The sequence below is a fragment of the Muntiacus reevesi genome, chromosome 1 (assembly GCF_963930625.1).
Source record: "Muntiacus reevesi chromosome 1, mMunRee1.1, whole genome shotgun sequence".
Taxonomy (NCBI): domain Eukaryota; kingdom Metazoa; phylum Chordata; class Mammalia; order Artiodactyla; family Cervidae; genus Muntiacus; species Muntiacus reevesi.
The window spans coordinates 90780936-90801741 of record NC_089249.1 but is presented as its reverse complement, the minus strand read 5'-3'; the positions used below and the strand labels follow the sequence as shown (position 1 = coordinate 90801741).

At 36.3% G+C, this 20806-nt stretch overlaps 1 protein-coding gene across 4 annotated transcripts in view; it reads right to left on the bottom strand.

Annotated features, from left to right (window-relative positions):
- Window positions 1–91: 91 nt before the first annotated feature.
- Window positions 92–20806, bottom strand: part of CSDE1 (cold shock domain containing E1) — a 35598-nt gene continuing 14883 nt past the window's right edge. For 3 of the 4 annotated variants that reach the window (XM_065906467.1, XM_065906481.1, XM_065906489.1), the window contains 18 exons: window positions 19149–19347; window positions 17483–17592; window positions 16991–17083; window positions 16267–16364; window positions 13870–13951; window positions 13448–13576; window positions 13217–13342; window positions 12385–12597; window positions 10283–10423; window positions 10026–10190; window positions 8874–8981; window positions 8096–8271; window positions 7362–7474; window positions 6233–6352; window positions 3631–3809; window positions 2661–2824; window positions 1822–1954; window positions 92–1393 (listed from right to left, as the gene is read on the bottom strand). In XM_065906467.1, coding sequence (XP_065762539.1) covers window positions 1346–1393; window positions 1822–1954; window positions 2661–2824; window positions 3631–3809; window positions 6233–6352; window positions 7362–7474; window positions 8096–8271; window positions 8874–8981; window positions 10026–10190; window positions 10283–10423; window positions 12385–12597; window positions 13217–13342; window positions 13448–13576; window positions 13870–13951; window positions 16267–16364; window positions 16991–17083; window positions 17483–17592; window positions 19149–19347 — 2397 coding nt within the window. In that variant the 3' untranslated portion in view covers window positions 92–1345. The remainder of the gene's footprint in view (window positions 1394–1821; window positions 1955–2660; window positions 2825–3630; window positions 3810–6232; window positions 6353–7361; window positions 7475–8095; window positions 8272–8873; window positions 8982–10025; window positions 10191–10282; window positions 10424–12384; window positions 12598–13216; window positions 13343–13447; window positions 13577–13869; window positions 13952–16266; window positions 16365–16990; window positions 17084–17482; window positions 17593–19148; window positions 19348–20806) is intronic. The other variant, XM_065906473.1, reaches the window with a different exon arrangement.

Here is a 20806-nt window from a genome sequence, read left to right as displayed (position 1 = left end):
CGTGGGCCTCTGACCCAGGAGTCACGCGGCAGGCCGCACCCAGACCCGCCCCTCCCATACAGGACGTTTTAATAATGAAAGCGCTAGGTGCTAGTGTCTCAAAAATCAGTAAAACTTTATTCGCTTCCATTCTTTCGCCATTAACAGAAAACTGGAGAAAGCAAAATGTTATGTGTTTACAAAGATAAATGGCCTCTTTACCCAGAGAAGATCAAAACCTCAAACGACAACGGGGAAGATAAAAACACCCTCCCCCACATCCCCTGAGCTGACCCATGTCATCTTAGACAAAGCCTTCAGTCCACTGGCCAGGGACCTTGTATATGGCCAATTCAAGATGAGGGCCAAGAAATCAGACCAATCCGTTCCCGTGATAAAAAGTCGAACAGAAGCTACACCAAGGGTCAAGTGCCTGTATTTTTACAGGACACAGGAACCAGGCGGCTACTTATAAAAAAAACAAGATTCATTTCAGGCACAACTTTTTTATTATTTTTTCTTTTGTTTTGTTTTGAAATCAGTAAAAGAAACTGGGTCCTATAAGCTGCAGTGATCTAAGCAGCAGCAAGTTTGTGCATTCGTCTTTTTGTTTTTGTTTAAATACGTTTAAATTATCACACTGCTGGCACACCTCATTTGCATGAAATTCTGCACCATACATACTAATTGTAGTAAAGTTACCCCCCCATGCCAGGAAAAAAAAAAAAAAACTACTCTGGAAGATAATTTTCACTGAAATCTAACCAAACTTCGTTAAGTGGACTGTGACAAGATTATAAATGATATGAAAAATAACATTTTAACATTTGGCCATCAACTTAAGGAAATGGTTTGCCTATATAAATTTTGGTAATTTTTAATATATTCTACCCTCATATGGTCCTCAGAATTAAAGCATAATAAACAGAAAAGGAAAAAGAATGTAACTGAGTGCTAAGGCAGAAATTTTGCCAGAAGTAATGAAGGTAGAGTATATACTAAATATCAAGTGCAGAATTTCATAGGGCCAACAAGTTAACAGTCTATATTTTTCTCTTACACAGGCGAAGTGGATTCTGTAATTACCAGTTGCGTTAAATGCACCAAATAAAGCTCCTAAAATTGATACTATAAGGCGCCACCTTAAGTTTTCCAGGCTGCAACTGTGCATAATTTTAAAATGGTTTTCTTAAATTTATTTATTTTTTTAAACATAACACGAGGAAGGTGTTAAAACTGGTGTAATAGCTCAATAGAATAAGTATTCCAGATTTTGGGAGGGATGAAGAGGGAGATATTCAGAACCCTTCACCAGAATCCCCCCAACTTGATCATAGTGGATTAATGATGTGCTTTGTGGATGTGGTTAGTCAATGACACCAGCTTGACGGATCTTTCTTTCTGCACCAAATCCCTGTGAAGAAATAAAATCACAGTTAATGACCCAGGTGCATGACAATGGTTAATTTCACAATCCCAAAATGTAACATGATATATTTATCACATATATGTATGTGTGATATTAATATATAATACCAAAGTATTACTCTCTATCACCACCAATTCTTTTGCAGAGGAGGAAATCTATAGTAAGCTCTCCCGATCTATTACCTAAACTATGTTCAAAGTATCAGAACATCAAGAAATGTTCCTCTTATTGTAAGCAACCATTATGTTAGGGGCTGACCCGATGTGCAGGGATCCTAACTGATTATGATAGTGATATTTGAAGCACTTTGAAAATTAAGTCCTTTGAGCCATGCTAAAATAGGAGGACCTCAAGTAGTATGTTGGTTTATCAGTTGCCCCCATTTCCCCCCTAAAACTTGTATGCCCTCATACCATTGAGTTATCTGGTCCCCTTGGCTGACGAAGAACCATTAGGCGAGGAGCACTGGCATCATCCAGGGTGATATTCTTCAAGCGATTGACCAATCTATCAGGTCGTGGAGCTGCAACAGCCTTGGGACCCTCGCTATAACAAAGTCAAGAGATGAGAATAAGCAACTCTTGGTGGGAAGAAAGTAAGTACATGCAGAATGTGTCTACTACCTAACTACCCAAATGACTCAGTGTTAATGAGGGGGGACTCTTGCCTCACCTAGCCAACTGGCTAGCAAGACAGGAGAGACAAGTTGGTTTATCTTTTTATTCCCAACTCAAGGAGAAGGAAATGGCAACCCACTCCAGTGTTCTTGCCTGGAGAATCCCAGGCACAGGGGAGCCTGGTGGGCTGCCGTCTATGGGGTCACACAGAGTTGGACACGACTGAAGCGACTTAGCAGCAAGGTTTATTACTGTGTAGGAGCTGAAAGAATCATTTGGGTGAGGGTCATCCCTAGACCCTCACCCCTAGGTCCGCAATCAGAAAGACCAGTTCCGCAGACACATAAAACAAGGTACTGGGTATGAAACAAAAAAACCAAAACATAGAAAAGGAAAAATATGAAGAAATATTTCCAGAGACTCTTAGCTCCTCTCATGCTAACGGTGTTATTAAAACAAAAACATAGTGCCAGAAATGCTAAACTATAAAATTTAGACAATGAAGAAATAACCAGAAAGTGGCAGAAGTGAATTACAAAAAGCAGTGATGGAAAGTGAAGAAACATGATAAAGCAGAGATCACAAGAGTTAAAAGACAGTCAAAGGAGGTTACTAATGAACAACAAAAAACTCACCAGACTCGCCAAACATTACAAGCACTGCACTTGCCAGTGCGCTGATTAAGAATCACTGAGAATTCCACCTCATCTCCTGCCTGTAGCTCAATGCCATCCTGAACTTCTTTCACATGGAAAAAAAGCTTCTTGCTATCTCCTACTTCATAGTTAATGAAGCCAAACTGAAAATTTAAAAAGACAGTAGTGTAAAAAAGACACACCATAGGAGGGAAAAACTCACTTTCAATGAAACACAATGCTTGACCCTAATTAGAACGGGATTTATAAAACATGGTGTCAATGCTGATGCCTGGGTTCTGCAAAACTTAGGGAAGAAAAGTATCTTTGAAATCACTGCCATTCACTCTACCACAGCCAGAGTAACAAAGGTTATCTTGTGCCTACACATAATCCATGAACTAAGCTACTGAATTAAGCGAAATCAGAAAAGTTGTTACTTGAACACAAGCTTGTTCCGTTTCCTTCCAAAATCAAGCTGGGTTATGGTATTACTAGAAACAGCCATACAAAATGTTATATTCACTGTACTGAAATTTTTAAAAAAGTCTTCTCTAAGGACTCACAGATTCCCTTGAGATCTTAAGTACCAGGAATAGTTTTGTTTGCCCAAAGTTTATTTTATGAAAACTTCTATATACATGGTTTCTTTCTTTGTGTGGTCTGCAGAAGCAGCTCTGAGCTCAAGTATGAACAACTGTTAATATGTCTTTCTATTCTGGAAGTCTCACTCTGAACTTATTTTCCCCGTTATGTTAGTTATTAGTACTACTTTTACTTTCCTTTTGCTACTATTGCCATTTTTTTCTTTCCATATAGTTTTTCAGTTTTTAATAAGCTCTTCAAATCATTGAAAAGGAAGATAAAGTGGAAATACAAACAAAATGAATGTTGATGGTTCCTGCTTGGCTGAAAAATTTTCAAGGGTTTGGTTACCAACTCATAAAAGGATCCAACTGGCCCCACTTACCTGATCTTTCACACACTCCACTGTAGCCCTACGCAGGGGTGTGATGTTGTAGGCCATAGTCTGTGCATTTTGGCCCAGAACACACAACTGGAACTTGACACTCTCCCCTTTCTGTAGGCAGTCCCCTTTGTTGGCCATCCCAACTATGCCAAATGGATAGACCTCACCTTTCATATCCCCTGTAAGGAGAAAGAGGTACAAAGTCTAAAAGCTATTATTTCACAACAGCCCTCTCTGTTGATGGTCCTAATAAATTTATAAATAATTTTCTAAAAATATTATAGTCACTAAGATTTTTAATACCTGAGAAATTATACTTTAAAGCTTCAATAAAACCCCGAATGCTACACACTACCATGAAAATAAAGGAAAACTTGTAGCTCATTGTCACTGTACTAGCTAATGAACAGCTATAAACCACATTTATAGGGAAAATGAAAAACTCCAACAGCACTATCACTTACCATCTCATTACTTAGTTTTAAAGCACTATGGATTGCTCACATGATCCACTGGATTATCTTCTTTCCAAGTGCACAATATGAATGAGTCAAAAACATTTCAGATCCATATGCAACTGGACATTAAACATGCCAAGCACCCAAGCAAAAACACAATGTAGATGAATTTTTTGGCATTCCACCTCCTTTCTTTGTTCTGATTGTGGTTCTCTCAAACCTAAGACACTTTTCTCCTAGATGGCCTGTCACACTTTTTCTTAATGTCAGATAGTAAATATTTTAATCTTACAGAATCCTGTCTCTGTCACAAGTACTCAATTTTGCTGTTGGCAGTGAGAAAGCAAAGACAGCATGTAAATGAACAGCTGTGGTTGTGTTTCAAGAAAACGTTATTAATAAAAACAAGTCGTCTTATTTGCTGAGCTTTGCCCTAGAATAAAAAGTTGGCTGAAGTCAAGGCAGGCTACAGATAAAAACCAGGCCAAAGGGTTCAGCTACCTATCAGTTCACCTGGATAGTGAATTCACTGAATCAACAAAAGTAGAAATGAAGGTAAAAATATCAGATGGAAGTAGTAGCTTCAAAATTGGGAATGCATTTAACCATTCTCTTGATGATTATAGAGGTAAGTGAAGATTTTCTTTTCAAAATGAGAGAAACTTAAAAACTTTGAGGAGATACTGCTAATTGAGCAAGTCATACAGAAGTATTAGAGACAACTTGACTAAGTGATATTGGTAGTAACGATCATTTATTAAACACTTACTATACTGATTCATACTTAATCTTTATAGAACCTTTTGAGGTTGAAGATATCTTCATTTTAAAAATGAAGAAACTGAGTAAGGAAAAATTTGTCTAAGGTTGTACAGCTAGCAAGTGGAAGAGCTCATGTGCAGATCTAGGTCTGTCCAGCACTGAAACCCCTGGTCTTATATTAGGTTAGTTGTCTTCCTAAAAGAGCTGTTTTCACCACCAAGTGGGGAAAATGTGATCTGTATAGTTCCAGAAAACGCTAGGCTTGGAGATTTCAGGAAAATTTCCTTTTCTACAAAACCTTGCTTTAGACTATATTGCAGTGTTGAAGAGTAAGTGGATTAGGGGTTGGGAATGCAAAAAAAAAAGTAAGTAAAAGGGATAATCAAAGAGAGGAAAAAGGATATTTCGATGTTATCTCATGAGGTAAAGTTAGTTGCCCACACCCACATGGCCCTTTTAACAGTTTGATAATCATCATGGCATCATAGTTCAATAATGACTTGCTATAAAGTTAATTCATACTTGGAGATGTGCATGTATGAGGATACTGGTTTCACAGAAAAAAGAAATTCCTAAGAACCTCATGTGATAAAAGAACAGGTTCATCAAGGCTAATGTCCTTCTCTCAAATGACCTGCTCTTTCCACTTTATGTTCTTCTATGACTCCCAGATGGCACAAGATTTATTCTCTTTTTAAATCAAGCTATCATCTTTGGTTGGCATTTCAAACCCTCTTATCAACATCATCCCTATGGTAATTCTGCTGTATTAATCATCCAGTGTTCCCTACTGTATTTCTATTGCAAATCTGTTGGTCTTTCTGGTATTGTTTGAAGCAAGGCATTACAGCAGTTCTCAGGGAGTTGTCAAAGACTGGGAAAAAAAGGCAGAAAAAAGAAAAATAGGGAGCCGTGACCTAGAGACAAGTAGTAGGATCCTCACGGTATCCTGTAAGTAACAGATATAGTAAAATTTTACAGGAAGCAAAAATGTTTATAGAATTGAATAGTTACTAGTCACATTTTGTCAATACTGACGTAAATAACCAGTGAATAATAGAGGAGAAGCAAAATTGCATTAAACCCAGCCAATTGTGAATGTCTGATTATCAACCATTAAATGCACATTTTTAGTGTGAGATTTTGTTCTTAGTCTATTATAACTCAGTCAGTAGCTCACATATCAGTCATTTATTCACATAAATCCAGGCTGACCTCATTTCCAAGAAATAAAAAAAAATAAAAGCCAAGCATGGGTAGGAAAATAAATCACTTCTCCTTAATTCAGTTTTTAAGGACAAATGCAACACCACATTTTAAAATCTTTGACATGCTCATCTGAAGGTAAGGCAAATTTCAAAACATGATAGAGATGTTCTTACCTTCGTCCACGATCTCAATCATTCCTTGGTACTCAGTCTGTGTTGGATCAACACTCCTCAAGGGGCGAATGACTTTACCAGAGTAGATGGTGGGATCAGCTTCCTCAGTAATGCCATTCACTACAAAAGAAAAGCATGTATACCTCTCTCTCAACAATTATATTGAAATGCTATTCCACAGGATTAAAAATCAAAAAGCAAAAATCATCAGGACAAATGTTAATAGAGGGTTAGCTGGCTGTCTGCTAGTCTTAAAATACTTCTAAACTATTATTAAAGATGTTCAAAGAATTAATAAGTATTCATATTTAAACATGTCTCACTCTCCTTTTCCAGGTGACCAGATGTCACCTTGTTAGTGAGGTATTCCCTGGTCTCTAGAAGTAGTGGCAATCCCAATACTTATATACTTCTCCAACTTATTTTATCTTAATATCTTTCTGAACATACTACATATTTCACTCATCTTGTTTGCCAGTTTTGTCTTATTTCTTCATTGCTGTACCCCCAGTATCTAAAACACAGCATACATCTAGGTATTTGTTAAACTAAATGAACATTCTTAACTCCCACTTCTCTAGAAAAACATCATGAGAAAGTGTTATTTGGGGAATTGTATTACTTAAAACCCAAAAAGGAAGTTGTAAGAAATCAAAGATTCTAAATAGCAACGATTTTCTGAAGTTCCCATTATTTTTCACATTTAAACTCATTCTTGTCTTCTAGAGGAATGCCTCCCTCCCTAATCCCATGGAAATTATCTTGGGGTTATTTTTGAAAAAGAGATATTGAATTGACAATAAACTCAAAGCAAATGACCTAAATAATCCAGAACAGTGGTTTTCAAACAAACTTCAGTGTTCATCAGAATCACTTGAAGGATTTGTTAAAACAGGGTACCCATCTCCAAAGTTTCAGTAGGGCTGGGGTCAAAGAACATGTATTTCTTTCTTTTTCTTTTTGACAAACATGTATTTCTAACAAGTGGCTAGGTGATGATGCTGTATCTAGGGATCACACCTGGAGAACACTGGCCTAGAACATTAGGGTTTTTGCTCCCTCTCCCCCCTTACCCTTCACCCTTTTTCCTAAAGAATATGCCGAGTCATCAGAAGTCACAATTCATTACCTGAGTGTGTTTTGTTCACTTTTTCTGCACTGACTTTGTTGCCTTTTCCTTTGGACAAGCTGTACTCGACCATGTCCCCCAGTTCCAGGCTATCAACATCACCAGAGAACTCACTGCAGGGGAGGGGAAGGAGATGACATTAGAATAAATATATACCACAAACATCAACAGAAGCAAGCAGCCTTTATTTCTTTTATTATAATATTCATGATGTGCTTACAAATTGGATACAGTTTTAAGCACTGATTCATATGATCTTCAAGAATATGCTATGAAGAGATACCTTTACCCCCAGATTCAAGATAATAAAACTGAGATGCTCAGAGGTTATTTTCGGTCAATAAAAACATAATAAAAGTTACATAGCTATTAAGTGGCACAGCCTAGATTCAAACTGAAACCGTATGGTTCTAAGAGCCCATGCTATGGGCTATAGCTAACCACTATACTATAATACCAAATCAAATACACAATTCTCTGATAGCAACATATAAAACAGAATTCTTTTACTGAAGTAGACAGGGTCCTATACAATGTTCAAAGCAGATACAGGTCTTCCCGTTATCTTTTGACCACATGTTTTCTATATAGAGGTAGACAATTAACTTTATATACTGCCAAAATTTTACCAATATGAAATCTGAGATTAAAAACTATGTAGCCACCCAATATTAATATTTTTGACTCCAAAACCAAAGAATGGAAGCTCCAAGTTCCCAAAAGGCAATCCTTACCTGTAATGGAAAAAGATTTCCTTATCATGATTGGCTGTTTCAATAAATCCAAAATTATCCTTCAAAGTTGCCACATAACCCAAGAGCCTCTTGGAGTTCGAATTACGACCTAAGAGTCGCACACAAGTTGCAATCTGCTGTCCAGGCCTCTGTTTGTCACTAATACTAAATTCAACCTGTGAAAAATAAGGGTGCTTACTATGACATTTCCACACTAAGTGGAAATGACAACTCCCCCAGACCTTGCTTTCCACTTAAATGTTCTGTATAAATAATTTGATAGAACAGAACTACTTCTATTTCTCATTTCATTTTCTATAAAGATCAAGTTGTTCTCCAGTGTGTATTCCTTATAAATGTCAGTTTCTCTAAAGGAGGTCAATTAGAAAACCAGACATTCCAACCAAGTACAACAAAAAATTAACTGCAATGTAAAAACCTTTGGTATGATTTTACTTTGATGTTTCAGTGACTGTTTTAACTTTCTTACCAAAGAAAGTTAAAATTATTTATTTTAAATAAGGTAATTCTTTTGACGTATCTAATGCTTAAACACTAACTCCTCAAAAATCTTTTAACAGAAGTTTGCTAGACCCTATTCTAATTGAATAAACTGCTTTTAAATAGGAATATGTTCATATATTAAACTTGTAAGCACAAAAGAATTGTAGCAAAACGTGATAAAATTTAAAGAAACCATTTTTTAGGATTTAAGATTAAGATGATAACCTTTAACTCTCCCTCCCTCTCCTTTCTCTGGTAAGAAGAATTATCTTGCCTTGTCTCCTATTTGAGGAGAAGTAGATCCTTCCACATCCTTGGCTTGAAAAGCAATAGTCAATTTCACTCCACAATCATCATAAGCAATAATGCCATCCTCAGCTTCCTAGAGAGAGAGAGACAGAAAACAATGAAAAGAATCAAGAACAACTGAAAAAACACTATCAGCATAATTACAGTTATTACAGAATCCTGGGCCAGAGAACTGGCAGAAATTTCTTATCTAGGGTTCTCTAAAATACATATTTTTCGCATGAATAAAAATAGTCTTACCTTAACTCAAGGCCAACTCAATCTGCTGTAATTTGGTCTTAAAGTCTTACCCTAATTTTAACGTTGAGGAGGGAGAACTTACTGACAATATGTCTATGCTAGTTTTTACAGCCAATCAGAAATCACCTCCCCCAAAGAAAAAGCCCTATCTTCCTGTTAAACTAACTAGTGCTTTATAAAGAAACCTTGAGACTTTCTCATCTGTACCTCTATTCCATGAGGAATATCCTTTCCTCATTTATCTCCACCTATTAAATGTCAATGTCCTTAGTGAAACTGTCCCGGATGCTGCCAGTTTAAAAATTAACTTTTGACAAAGATCCCTTACTGACCTTTTACAGTAGCATTAAAATTGTTTGAATTAACCTGTTTCTATACAATTCTTAATCTGTTACTTAAGAGCAAAAATAATCTTATGGATAGCTTCATATTTAGATTCAGTGGGTTTTTTAAAAAATGGGGAGTTCCAACGTGTGAATTCAGTCTACCAAAATTTCAAAGTTTTAAATTTCTTGGATGACAAACACTATCATTTCAGATGAGTGGTTCTAAATTGGGAGTGATCAGGAGACATTTGGCAGATTCTGGAGACATGTCACACAGGGGGAGAAAAGATACTGGCCTCTAGTGAGTAAAAGCCAGAGAGGGATGCTGCTAAACATCCCCAAATGCAAAGAACAGTTGCCCACCTCCTCCTACCCAAAGAATTATCCAGCTCAAGATGTTAATATTGCTGAGATTAAAATCTTTGCTTTAGATTGATTCACTGTTCATATTATAAGGGATTCAGAAAGACTAACACTCCATTATTGTGTACACAGTGGTTTCCTTTAAATAGAAGAAACAAACTGCAAAAATCACTTTGATTAAAACTTACCTTTTCTTTGCCTTTATTTGGGCTAGTGGTTTTAGGATTCGAAAAAGTGGCCTCTTTTTCTACAGTGCCCAGAAAACGATGATCTGAATGGGAGTGGAACGAAACCGTGCCCTTGGGAAGTTTTTTAATCCTAATAGCATGATTTCTTTGGGCAGAGAGCATATCCTACAAATGATAAAAAAAAAAAAAAAAGTAACTTAAAACTGAAAAAGGAAAGACCAAGAAAACCCCTCATACTTTTCTCAAAAACTACTCACAGGAACCACAGTAAACTCTACTTCATCTGCAATATGAAGCTGGTTCCCATCCAGAATTTCACTGAAGTGGAAGAACATACGAGCATCACGATCCACACACTTGATGAAACCAAAACCATCTCTCATGGCAGCAATTACACCCTGAAATCAAAGTAATACTGGCTGTGAAGACTGTCAAGACCACATTCAAGTTTGGAAGTATCACATTAAATTTGTTAGGAATTAAATATCCAAATCTTATATCCACATTTAAAAATTTCCATTTAAATACAAATTCACTGATTTCAATAAAATAATCTCTAAGCAACTGAGACTCCCCAGATGCTACTCCTTGGCCAAAAAACAGTAGAAAAATTATTTCTGAAGTAAATGTATGTAGCATAGTCCATTTAACTTTCTTTTTTTTTCCATTTATTTTTATTAGTTGGAGGCTAATCACTTCACAATATTGTAGTGGTTTTTGCCATATATTGACATGAATCAGCCATGGATTTACATGTGTTCCCCATCCCGATGCCCCTTCCCGCCTCCCTCCGCATCCCATCCCATCCCCCTGGGTCTTCCCAGTGCACCAGCCCTGAGCACGTCTCATGCATCCAACCTGGGCTGGTGGTCTGTTTCACCCTTGATAGTATACTTGTTTCAATGATATTCTCTCTGAACATCCCACCCTCGTCCATTTAATTTTCAATTGTCAAAAATATTCTGTTTTACAAGATGAGGAAATGGAGGTCGAAAAGAGGTTAAGTAATTTGCCCAAAGCACATAGCTACTAAGTGGCAAATAATGGATTCCAAATAATGCCCAAGCTTTATGACACTATAACTTCCAGAAATGAAAAATCAACGGGACAATACTTCAAATACCTCAAAAGTCAACTAAAGGCAACTTCATAACCTGTTTCAAAAATCTTTTGACTTTAGGCACAGGAGGACTTAAATTTAGGTTTGAAAGATAAACTATATAAAGTTCCATTCCATCCTCATGTTTTTTTTCCTTCATATTAAATTATTAGCTCTGTAAGGGTCTTATATCCAGAATAATTGGATATGACAGGTACATGAATAGTTACTGAAACACAACTATAATCAACACACCAATGACTTACATATTGCATATTTACATATTACAGAGATGATTACTCTATAATCAGTTTTGAATATAGCCTAAGCTACATTTTGACATTTAATCCTTGCTAAATCCTGATGATGTTCTCCATACTGTAAAGCAAAAGAGAAAATTAGGAAACTTTTTTTTTGAAAACACTGCAAATGTCAAAGATCAGCTCTCCTAATGGTTAACAAAAGTCTCAAGAAACATCAATTTTCATTGAACATATCCAGTCCTACTGACAACACTGGGAAATATTACAGATCAGCAGTCCCCAACTTTTTTGGCACCAGGGATCCATTTCATGGAATACAACTCTTCCAAGGACCTAGAGGTGAGGGGTTGGGAGCGGGTTCAGGCTGTAACATGAGCAATGGGGAGCAGCAGATGAAGCTTCGAGAGCTCTGCCTGCTGCTCACTTCCTGCTGTGCAGCCTGGTTCCTAACAGGCTAAGGACCAGTCCACCGCCCTGCTGTAGCTATTAACTAAACAGCACCAAATGTATATTACATTTGATAAAACTAATTCATGAAAGCTGAACCTTTAAAATGTTTGGGCAACACTGGCATACATCATTTACAGACATATATTCACTAATAAAAAATTGCAAGTCCTACTGTAAAAACAAAACCTAATTTGTGGAGGATTTTATGGAACAATCTGGAAAAATCTACTTTCTACAAAGATGAACTTAAATCAACTCAGTCTTCATATTTAAGGGCCAGAGAAGCACTGGCTCTCAAAAGACCTTAGAAATCATCCTCTCCAGATTTCCATTCTAAAACCTTCTCACATCTATTTCAAGGTAACGGGGAGAGTAGGGTGTCAAACCAAGATTGATTCAATGTCTATATTCTTAATCACCTTAATAAGGTAACTACCCAATATTGTCATGCCTCAAAGAATTTTCAATACCATATCACAAACTTACATATAGCATCGTCCACCTACCTTCCACATTGGATATGAATCTAATAATGTCTGATACTTACCATCTCTCTGGCTTCATTAGTGAACTGAAATGTATTTGATAGAACTTCTATGTTGGTTGCTCGTTCTAATTTGTCACGACGGTCTGTTGAAATATTAAACCTAACGTGGTCACCTTCCAACAGGGTCACCTTGGATTTTGTATCTTTGTCTCCAAAGGGAAGTTCTTTAGGAATCACAAAATCAACTTTGATGCGTCCTGGCAATGGGTCATTCTGATGAGAAGGAAAAACTATTTTAGCTGGAGATTTCTCATCCTTCCTAGTTCTAAGTCAAACAGAAGAACACACAGTAAACCCATGTTATTTATAATAGATAATTCCCTAAAGGAAAAAAAGGTGTTGAAAACCTATGTTTAATTTGAAAGCTTTTGTGTTCTGTGGTCACATGACACAATCATGAACTCATGATACTGCAGTTAAGATCCTGCACTCTGTTACTGAGAGATTTAAGGAAAAAAAAATTCAATCTCTTATGTTTTACATTTCCTTAACAATGATACCACTGGTCTCATTTCTTCACTCCACCCAGACCCCATACATACAAAAAAGCCCAACTGGGGCCCAAGCACACACACATGAATTGTTTCCCCCCCATCTAACCAGCATTTTTTTTTTTGGGTCCCTTTCTCCATATCACCCAGTTAAAACAGACAAACAAACATATTCATGAATGTACCAATGGTTTCCTATTTAGTTTTAATTCTACACATTAAATACTTAATAGTTATCACAAAATTACATTAATTGAATATAATAAAACTTCTGTATACCACACCATATCACTCTATTTCTGATGAGGCAAAAGATGACTCTCCTGAAAAAGACTATTTACCTGGTTTTTACTGGGTACTTTGGGGATAACTTTGGTTACAGTTCCTTCAAAATGTTCAATGCTGATATCTTCAAAAATGACTGTTCCTTGAGGCAAAAGTCTGACATCTGTTGCAACTTCTTTACCCTAAATCAGAAGGGAGCAAGGGGGGCACACATGTAATTTTAAGTGTTTCATAAATTTTAACTACTTATCTTAAAAGGTCAAAGTCAAGTTATTTAACTATCTTACATTTCGGTCCTTGATTGTGAATTCCACGTCATCTCCAGGCTGTAAGGATTCTAAGTCACCCTTAAATTCACTATAGTGAAAGAATATCTCCTTTACAATATCGCCTCTTTCAATAAAGCCAAACGCCTCCTAAAGGCAAACAAATATGAAAAAAAAAACAGCAGGAATATTATGCACTATTCAGCATATATATTTATGATTACAATTAAGAAGTCTTTTCAGTGGCAACATTATTATTTGGTAAAGTCTAATATTAATACTAATTAAATGGCCATTTTAAAGAATATAATTAGTAACCAGATTGCTTTTGAAGTTAATATTTTTTAAAGGAAAGACAAAGAGGAAAAACAAAGCCTTGGGTTTTAAAGACTTAACACAGCCAAAGAAAAAAACTCAGGTTTGTCAAATTTGATGACACTTACTTTCATGGCACAAACTACTCCCTGATAGCGAGCTTGTTTCTTTTTCAACAGCATAATATTACGAGCACTTACAGCACCAGTACTGGAAAAAAAAGAATCAGGTGGGGATGGTGGGGAACAAAGAAGGGTGGAAAATGCATTGATTTGGTTAGATATGATGACTTTAGAGAAACAATAATTTTCTAAGCCCTCAAGACTTCTGCATCATCACTAAAATAAGATTTTCTAATACACAATCCTTTTCATATAGCTTCACATGCAAAGGACTTTTGCCCAAACTTCCTAGCTTTTTAAACTGGGCACATTTATATGTGACCATTTTTCTTTTGGGCTGTTGAAAATAAGTCCACAAATTGGTTGCCATCAGATGGGGAATGCTAAGGTTTTAGAGAGGCTATTACTTCAACAGACATGGAGTAGGAATTATGTATTGCAAACAAACATATGAGGAAACAGAGATAAATAAAAGATGGTCCTGTTTGCAATGAATACTGTAGTGAGTTATCCTACAGCAAAGAAACGTGAAATGCAGTGACTATAGGAGATACTTGCTATGCTTTAAAAAAGTGACATTCACCTCCACTGAAAAGAGAGACGTCATATGTTGCTAAACTGTCCCCATCTTTGAGCAGCAGCATGTAAATCTGATAGTGACCCCACTGACTGTAGCCCACCAGGCTCCTCTGTCCGTGGAATTCTCCAGGCAAGAATATTGGAATGGGTAGCCATTCCCTTCTCCAGGAGATCTTCCCAACACAGGGATTGAAGCCAGGTCTCTTGCATTACAGGCAGATTTCTTTACTGTCTGAGCTACCAGGAAGCCCTTAAAGATGGCACAAACTGTCTAAGATGGAAGAGTATTTGTTGGTGTTGTTTTTAAGATCTTCAACCAAGCTATTGGTCTATTACTTCCCTTAACTCTTCATGGACAGAGTGTAGCCCTATTGTGCTTTTTATTTCAGAAACTTAACAGATTAACAGAAGATGCTGGAAAAATCCTATGTGCTTTCGCAACTCACTACAGTGAAAAGGTCTTATGTAGAGCCAGATTTGGGATTGAAATGTCAATTTAAAAGCTGTGTGACTTTAGGCAAGTTACTTTATGAGAACATACCTCACTTTACACATGGAAGACTTATCAGGTAAGGCTGTTCTGAGGATTAACAACTGTACATAAATATTTAGTACAAGAGCTTAGCACATTCAAGACTTTATTTAAAGCCCTTTAATTGGCTCCCCATCCACCTCAAGCCCTATTTCCTACTTAAGATTAATTTGAGGCCTCAGACGATCCATACCTGTAACTCAATCTGTTTCTTCTAGTCTCACAAGAGGTAAAGCTCAAGGCTAAAAATTCTGCACACACCTGGAACTTTATTCTGTACTGCCACTGAAAGTCCATTCCCAGCAACTTCTCCTATTTTTAAGTTCCCTTTGTGCTTGTATCTATCTTTTCCAGTCTAAAGTAAAAATAACCACCCCTGGGCTTTCTTAACTACACTTTCCTTAACTGCTTATGCCAAGGAATTCAACAGCTCTATTTCCTGCCTGTCACTAGCTTGTTTAGATCTATACATACAACTACATATTTAATATCGTTACCCACAGACACCTCAAATTCAAAATACCAAAATAAGCATAATTCTTCTCCCACCCTTAATCTCTGCTGTACCTCCTAAGTCCAGTTACTGGTATCATTAGCTGTCCAGTAGCCCAAGCAAGAAAAATGGCATTTGGGACTCCTCTTCCCCTAGATCTAATGAACACCCCCTCAAGTTATTAAAGTTGGTGACTTTTTTTTCTCTTATGTGACTTGAGTCCTATACCCTACCACCACTGGCCTATCCATATTAGACCTTTATCTTTCATATTAACTCTCACATCTCTGCCTCTTGTCTAGAGCATCCCTACTCTCCAAAAGCCTACCATCCCCACCACTTCCAACAATTGAAACCATGCTTCCCCAATTAAAATCCTTCAAAGATTCCTGTTACTAATGAATAAAGTTCAAACTTCATCTTTCTATGATCCAGTCAATTCAATCAACTCAAACTTTTGGCCATTTCACCCAAACGCTACTTCCTCTATCCAGAATGTTTTTCTCATTTCCCTAGTGACTCCTCATCTCAACGTGTGCCTCAAGCACTGTTGTTTGGCAAAACTTTCACGGATCTCCAGTAGAGATCCTTAAAAGTTCTGAACATGTTTTAATTATCCTCCTATTTCTGACACCTTGCATAGTGCTTATCATAGAACTGATTCTCAAATGTTTAGCTGACGAATAAAAATGTAAAAGATCATGAAAATTATCCAGATTTACAAGTCAGGTTCTTGACTCACTTCAAACTTCTTACTGCAAAAAGAAAAAATCCACTTAAATGGGAGAAAAGAACTTACTGTTTATTGTTATCAATTACAAAGTTTATTTTATCTCCAGTTTCCAGCTGAACATTCCCTTCAACATCTTCAGGGGTGTAAGTCAGATAAAACACTTCCTGTGAATTAACAAGTTATTATTACTATATTGCAGGATGCATGTTCACTGTATAATCTGATTTACTTTGTTAAATACTTCTTAAACTGGCATTTAAAACCGAATCTCTTAAAATTAAATGACTTTTTGACAAGTACATTAACTTATTCATATAAACACACTTTCCCTCCAAGATGCTGATGACTTCTGCGAGTCCACAGCTGAGCAGCAATCCAACTTCAAAAAGCTTAAACACGTGGAAGCGTTTGCCCAGAGGCTGTAGTTACATTTCAAAAAAACAATTTTTATATAAGGCATTCCAAACAAAAAAGCTGGAGTTAGTGCTTAAAAGGAACCAGAAAAGAGATCCCTTCCCACAACCCCCACAAAAAGTAAGTAAAAGAAGCATTTTACCTTAATGTTCTAACTAAGGTCACACGTGGGCAAGCTAAGACACTTGGAAGTCCTATGGATTTTTTTTTTCTTTTTAAAGTTTTTGATTATGCTGCACTCAAAGCCTCTTTGAAACCAAATTTAAAACTGATTTTTAATCAACTGCAGCTTACGTTTTCTATTTTGAATTTTAAAGTACGCTTATAGATCACATGGTGGATCAGGCAAAGGTTTAAGAAAAATACACAAGTTTACCCCATTACGTTCGTAGCATACACTCCCTGTTGGACTCTGACCCGGGGCAGCTGGAGATTTACTCTCTAAGTTGTGAGGAACAGCGCACACAACCTACCAGTCAAAAAAAAAAAAATTTCCATTGCTAATCATTTCAGGAGCAGCACTGTGCAATATAAACTGAATTTTAATATCCTCTATACTATACACAGGGATGCATTTTAATATGATCCACAGAGGATGTCATGCTGCCAAGTTTCAAACTTACAGTACAGAAACGGACTGTAAGTATAGACTTAGGGTTATATGTAAAAACCCAAATGACTCTTGACCTGATTTTTATTTCAGGTCAAGAAATGCCAGTGCTTCTGATATAATTTTAAAATAGTAACTTTTATATACTATAGCTCTCTTGCGTGCAAACTGAGGAGATGGGGTGAATCTTCCTTTTCTAATGTGAAAGATATGCAAATTCAGGGCCCTAAGAAAATATAAAGCATCAAAGTCACTAACTTGTCCATTAATTCGTTCTTCAGGGAGGATTTCTTGTTTTATCTTCACCAGTTTAACAGCAATGGGTTTCCCAGTCCGCCGGTCAGATGATACTTCAAATTCAACATCATCTAAAATAAAGAGTGTTATATTTGTTGAACTAATTTTGGGAAAATGGTATCTCACTTTAAAGTTAAACTTAATGCTGCATTTGAGTTTTTCCTCTCAGTGTAGTCCCTGGACCAATGGCAGCAGCAGCAGCATCATTGAAGCACAAAAGACATGTAAATTCTCAGGGCCCACTCCAGACTTACTCAAAAACAGACTCTGGGCATCAGGTACAGCTATCTATGTTTTAACAAGCCTTGTAGGTAACTTTGATACAAACTAATGTTTCAGAACCACTGCTTTAGACTAAGTCATAGCTCAGTCTTAGTTTTCATGGCACTTACACATACTACAAATGGTGCAACGTGATGATGATGTGATTTGGCAAGCTTTTCCCCCCCATTAAAATCCCTCTATACCCTCAGTTACTTCATCTGGAAAATGAGGATTAATCAATATAACACTCTTGTACAATATTTGGAATGCCAAATATTCATGTTAACACATTATTGACCAGAGACGTATCAATACATTTTTAGAGAAAGATAATCAACGTCACTGTTCAAAGTCATTAGATCTTAAAATTTATCACAGGTTCATTACACAAGTTACAACTGCCCTTATCATTCATTTTGCTCTTTTTTTGTGCTAACCCTGTGTATATTATAAATGCAAGTTTATCACCATAAAAATTTTTTAAATGATACTGCAAAATTTTGAGTGAAGAATTTTTTGGTGAATTTTACGCAGATTCTTTCTCTCACTATCTGAGAGACATATGATACTAGTGGCTCAGAAGATGACAGTTCTTCAAAATATCGTCCAGATGATGTGATTATTAGACCAACAAAAACACAAAAATCCTTAGTGATCGATTCTGATACAGAAAGTGAAAATGAAACTCATGGTGCTGGAGAAGCCTTTACAGGTGTGTCAGGTGTTAACTATTGAACATAATAACCCACAAAGTGTTAGTGAAATAACAGAATTAATTTCTGGCCAGCCAAGATAAAAATATCAGACACTGGTTTCTGCAAAAATCCCTCAGTCAATAACGAGTTAACTATTGCTCTAACTTTTTTCTCAAAGATACTTTAAAACACACAGAGACCTTGTAACTTCAGTCCTTTAATAAGCCACACTTTTTCTACACATGAAAGTAATTTCTATGGTGTCAGCCAAAATGAATTTCCATATAGTCCAATGGTGACATCGTTCGAGTTATTTTTTTTCAGCTACTACCCAAGCTATGACCTGGCAAAACAATTAAAACTAGCATTATAAAAGTTTAATATTTTACTGGCTTAAAACCTAATAGCCAAACAATCATTATTAGGGGGAGTAACAAATCTACCAAGTATTTACTTAAAAAATATTTAAAGGTATCTTTTACTCAATTACTCTTTCATCCCTCAAAAAGATCACCACCACAAGCGAAATCAGGATTCTGCTGATTTATATAGACAAACTTCAGTAATTGGTACAATGAAAAGGCCAAAACCATAGCACTGTCAAGAATATGTTGATATGCAAGAAAAATTTGGGATCAGTTTTATAAAAAGGAGAACCGAAAAATTACCTCCTACTTTTAAGTCCTGCAGGTTGCCATTATACTGTGAACAGTGGAAGAAAAGTCTAGCTTGACGTTCTGAACACTGAATAAATCCATAAGAGGTTAGCAGTTTTTCAATAACCCCAGTTTCACGCAGTGCTGCTGAAGTACCATTGGGGTACCCATTATGTCCATTGTTGTGGAGAAGGTTTGGATCAAAGCTCATCTGTTTTAAAAAGAGAAAGAACTCAATACATACAGATCTGTACATTCTCTCTGTAGTATACTAAGTCTGATTAACAAATCACCGAACTTTTAATATGAAAAGGCAAAGAAAATAAAGGTAATACAAGTAAAGGGAAGATTATGTGTTTTTATTATGGAAATGTTAATTTAGCCAATAAAACATTTTAGAGGAAGTAATTCAAATTATTTTGGGGAATAGTCCCAATTTATGGTAGGATTTTCACATCCCACAAATCACATTTCTGGAGTTTAAATATTAAGACAAAGCAACCACGTAAGTAAAAGCTGCCTTTAATTAAATTACTAAAACAACAACATCAGGACAAAGGCAACTAATATTCAAGAGATGGAAAACCAAACTACCAGGATATATCATCAAGGAATTTATTAATACTTATTTTGAAAGATAAATAGAAACCTTGATGCTATTTGGTAAGCCATGCATCTTGAAGGCAATTACTTAAGTTAGTAAAAAGAATAAAAGAAACCTTCTATGCAATACTTATTTCAAACCAGAAAATGCATGCACACTCAGGTCTTTTAATGGACGATGACTGAAAACAGTGAGTTAGACAAGAGTTTTCTAAGAACTCCAAGACAACAAAAGCTCTTCAATTCTAAAAATAATCAATCACTTCATAGGCACAATTAAAAGAAATCTTTTCATTTGTTGCAGACATTGATGAAATCTCCAAATACTGTCATTTGTTTCTATGATTAGATAAAGCAAAATAAAACATTCTTTAGTAAAAGAGGGGCTATTTAAATGCAATGCACCTATTTAATCATCAGATACTGTCTATCACAGTGGGTATTTCATTTTATTTAAGTGAAGCATGACATAGGACAAAATCCCCAGGGAAGGTTAGGTCTATAACTGATCTACTATAGCAACATACCCACATCTTTACAACTAGTTTTAGACTTTTTCATTGAAAATTTGACTCATAAGCATTTTTACTTGTTTGGTGTTGGGCATTAATAAGAATATTTTTCATTAGGAAAAAAAAGACCACCGAAATTATAGAAAGAAAAACCCAAGTTTCAAGTAGTTAAACACTGTGTGGGATAGCCAAATCATGCAAAACATGTGATGTGCAAAAGCCAGCACATCTATAGGTGGTTAGTTCCAGTTCTTTCATGGTAGACATTGTTTTGTGCTGGATGTTTAGTAACTCATTTAAGTTTTACAAAAGCCCAGGAGGATGTAATACTGTCCCTATTTCACTAATGATGAAATAGACACTGAGAGTAAATGACTTGCAAAAGTCAAATGACAGAGGATTCAAAACCATATGCAGAATGTGCACATATGCACAATAGACTCTAAACTAGGGCATGTCAAAGTGAAGTTACCCAGTGATCTGGTTAAAATACAAAATCTGACTCACTGGCAGGGGTTTGAGATTCTCTACTTCTAACAAGTTCCCAAGGGGATA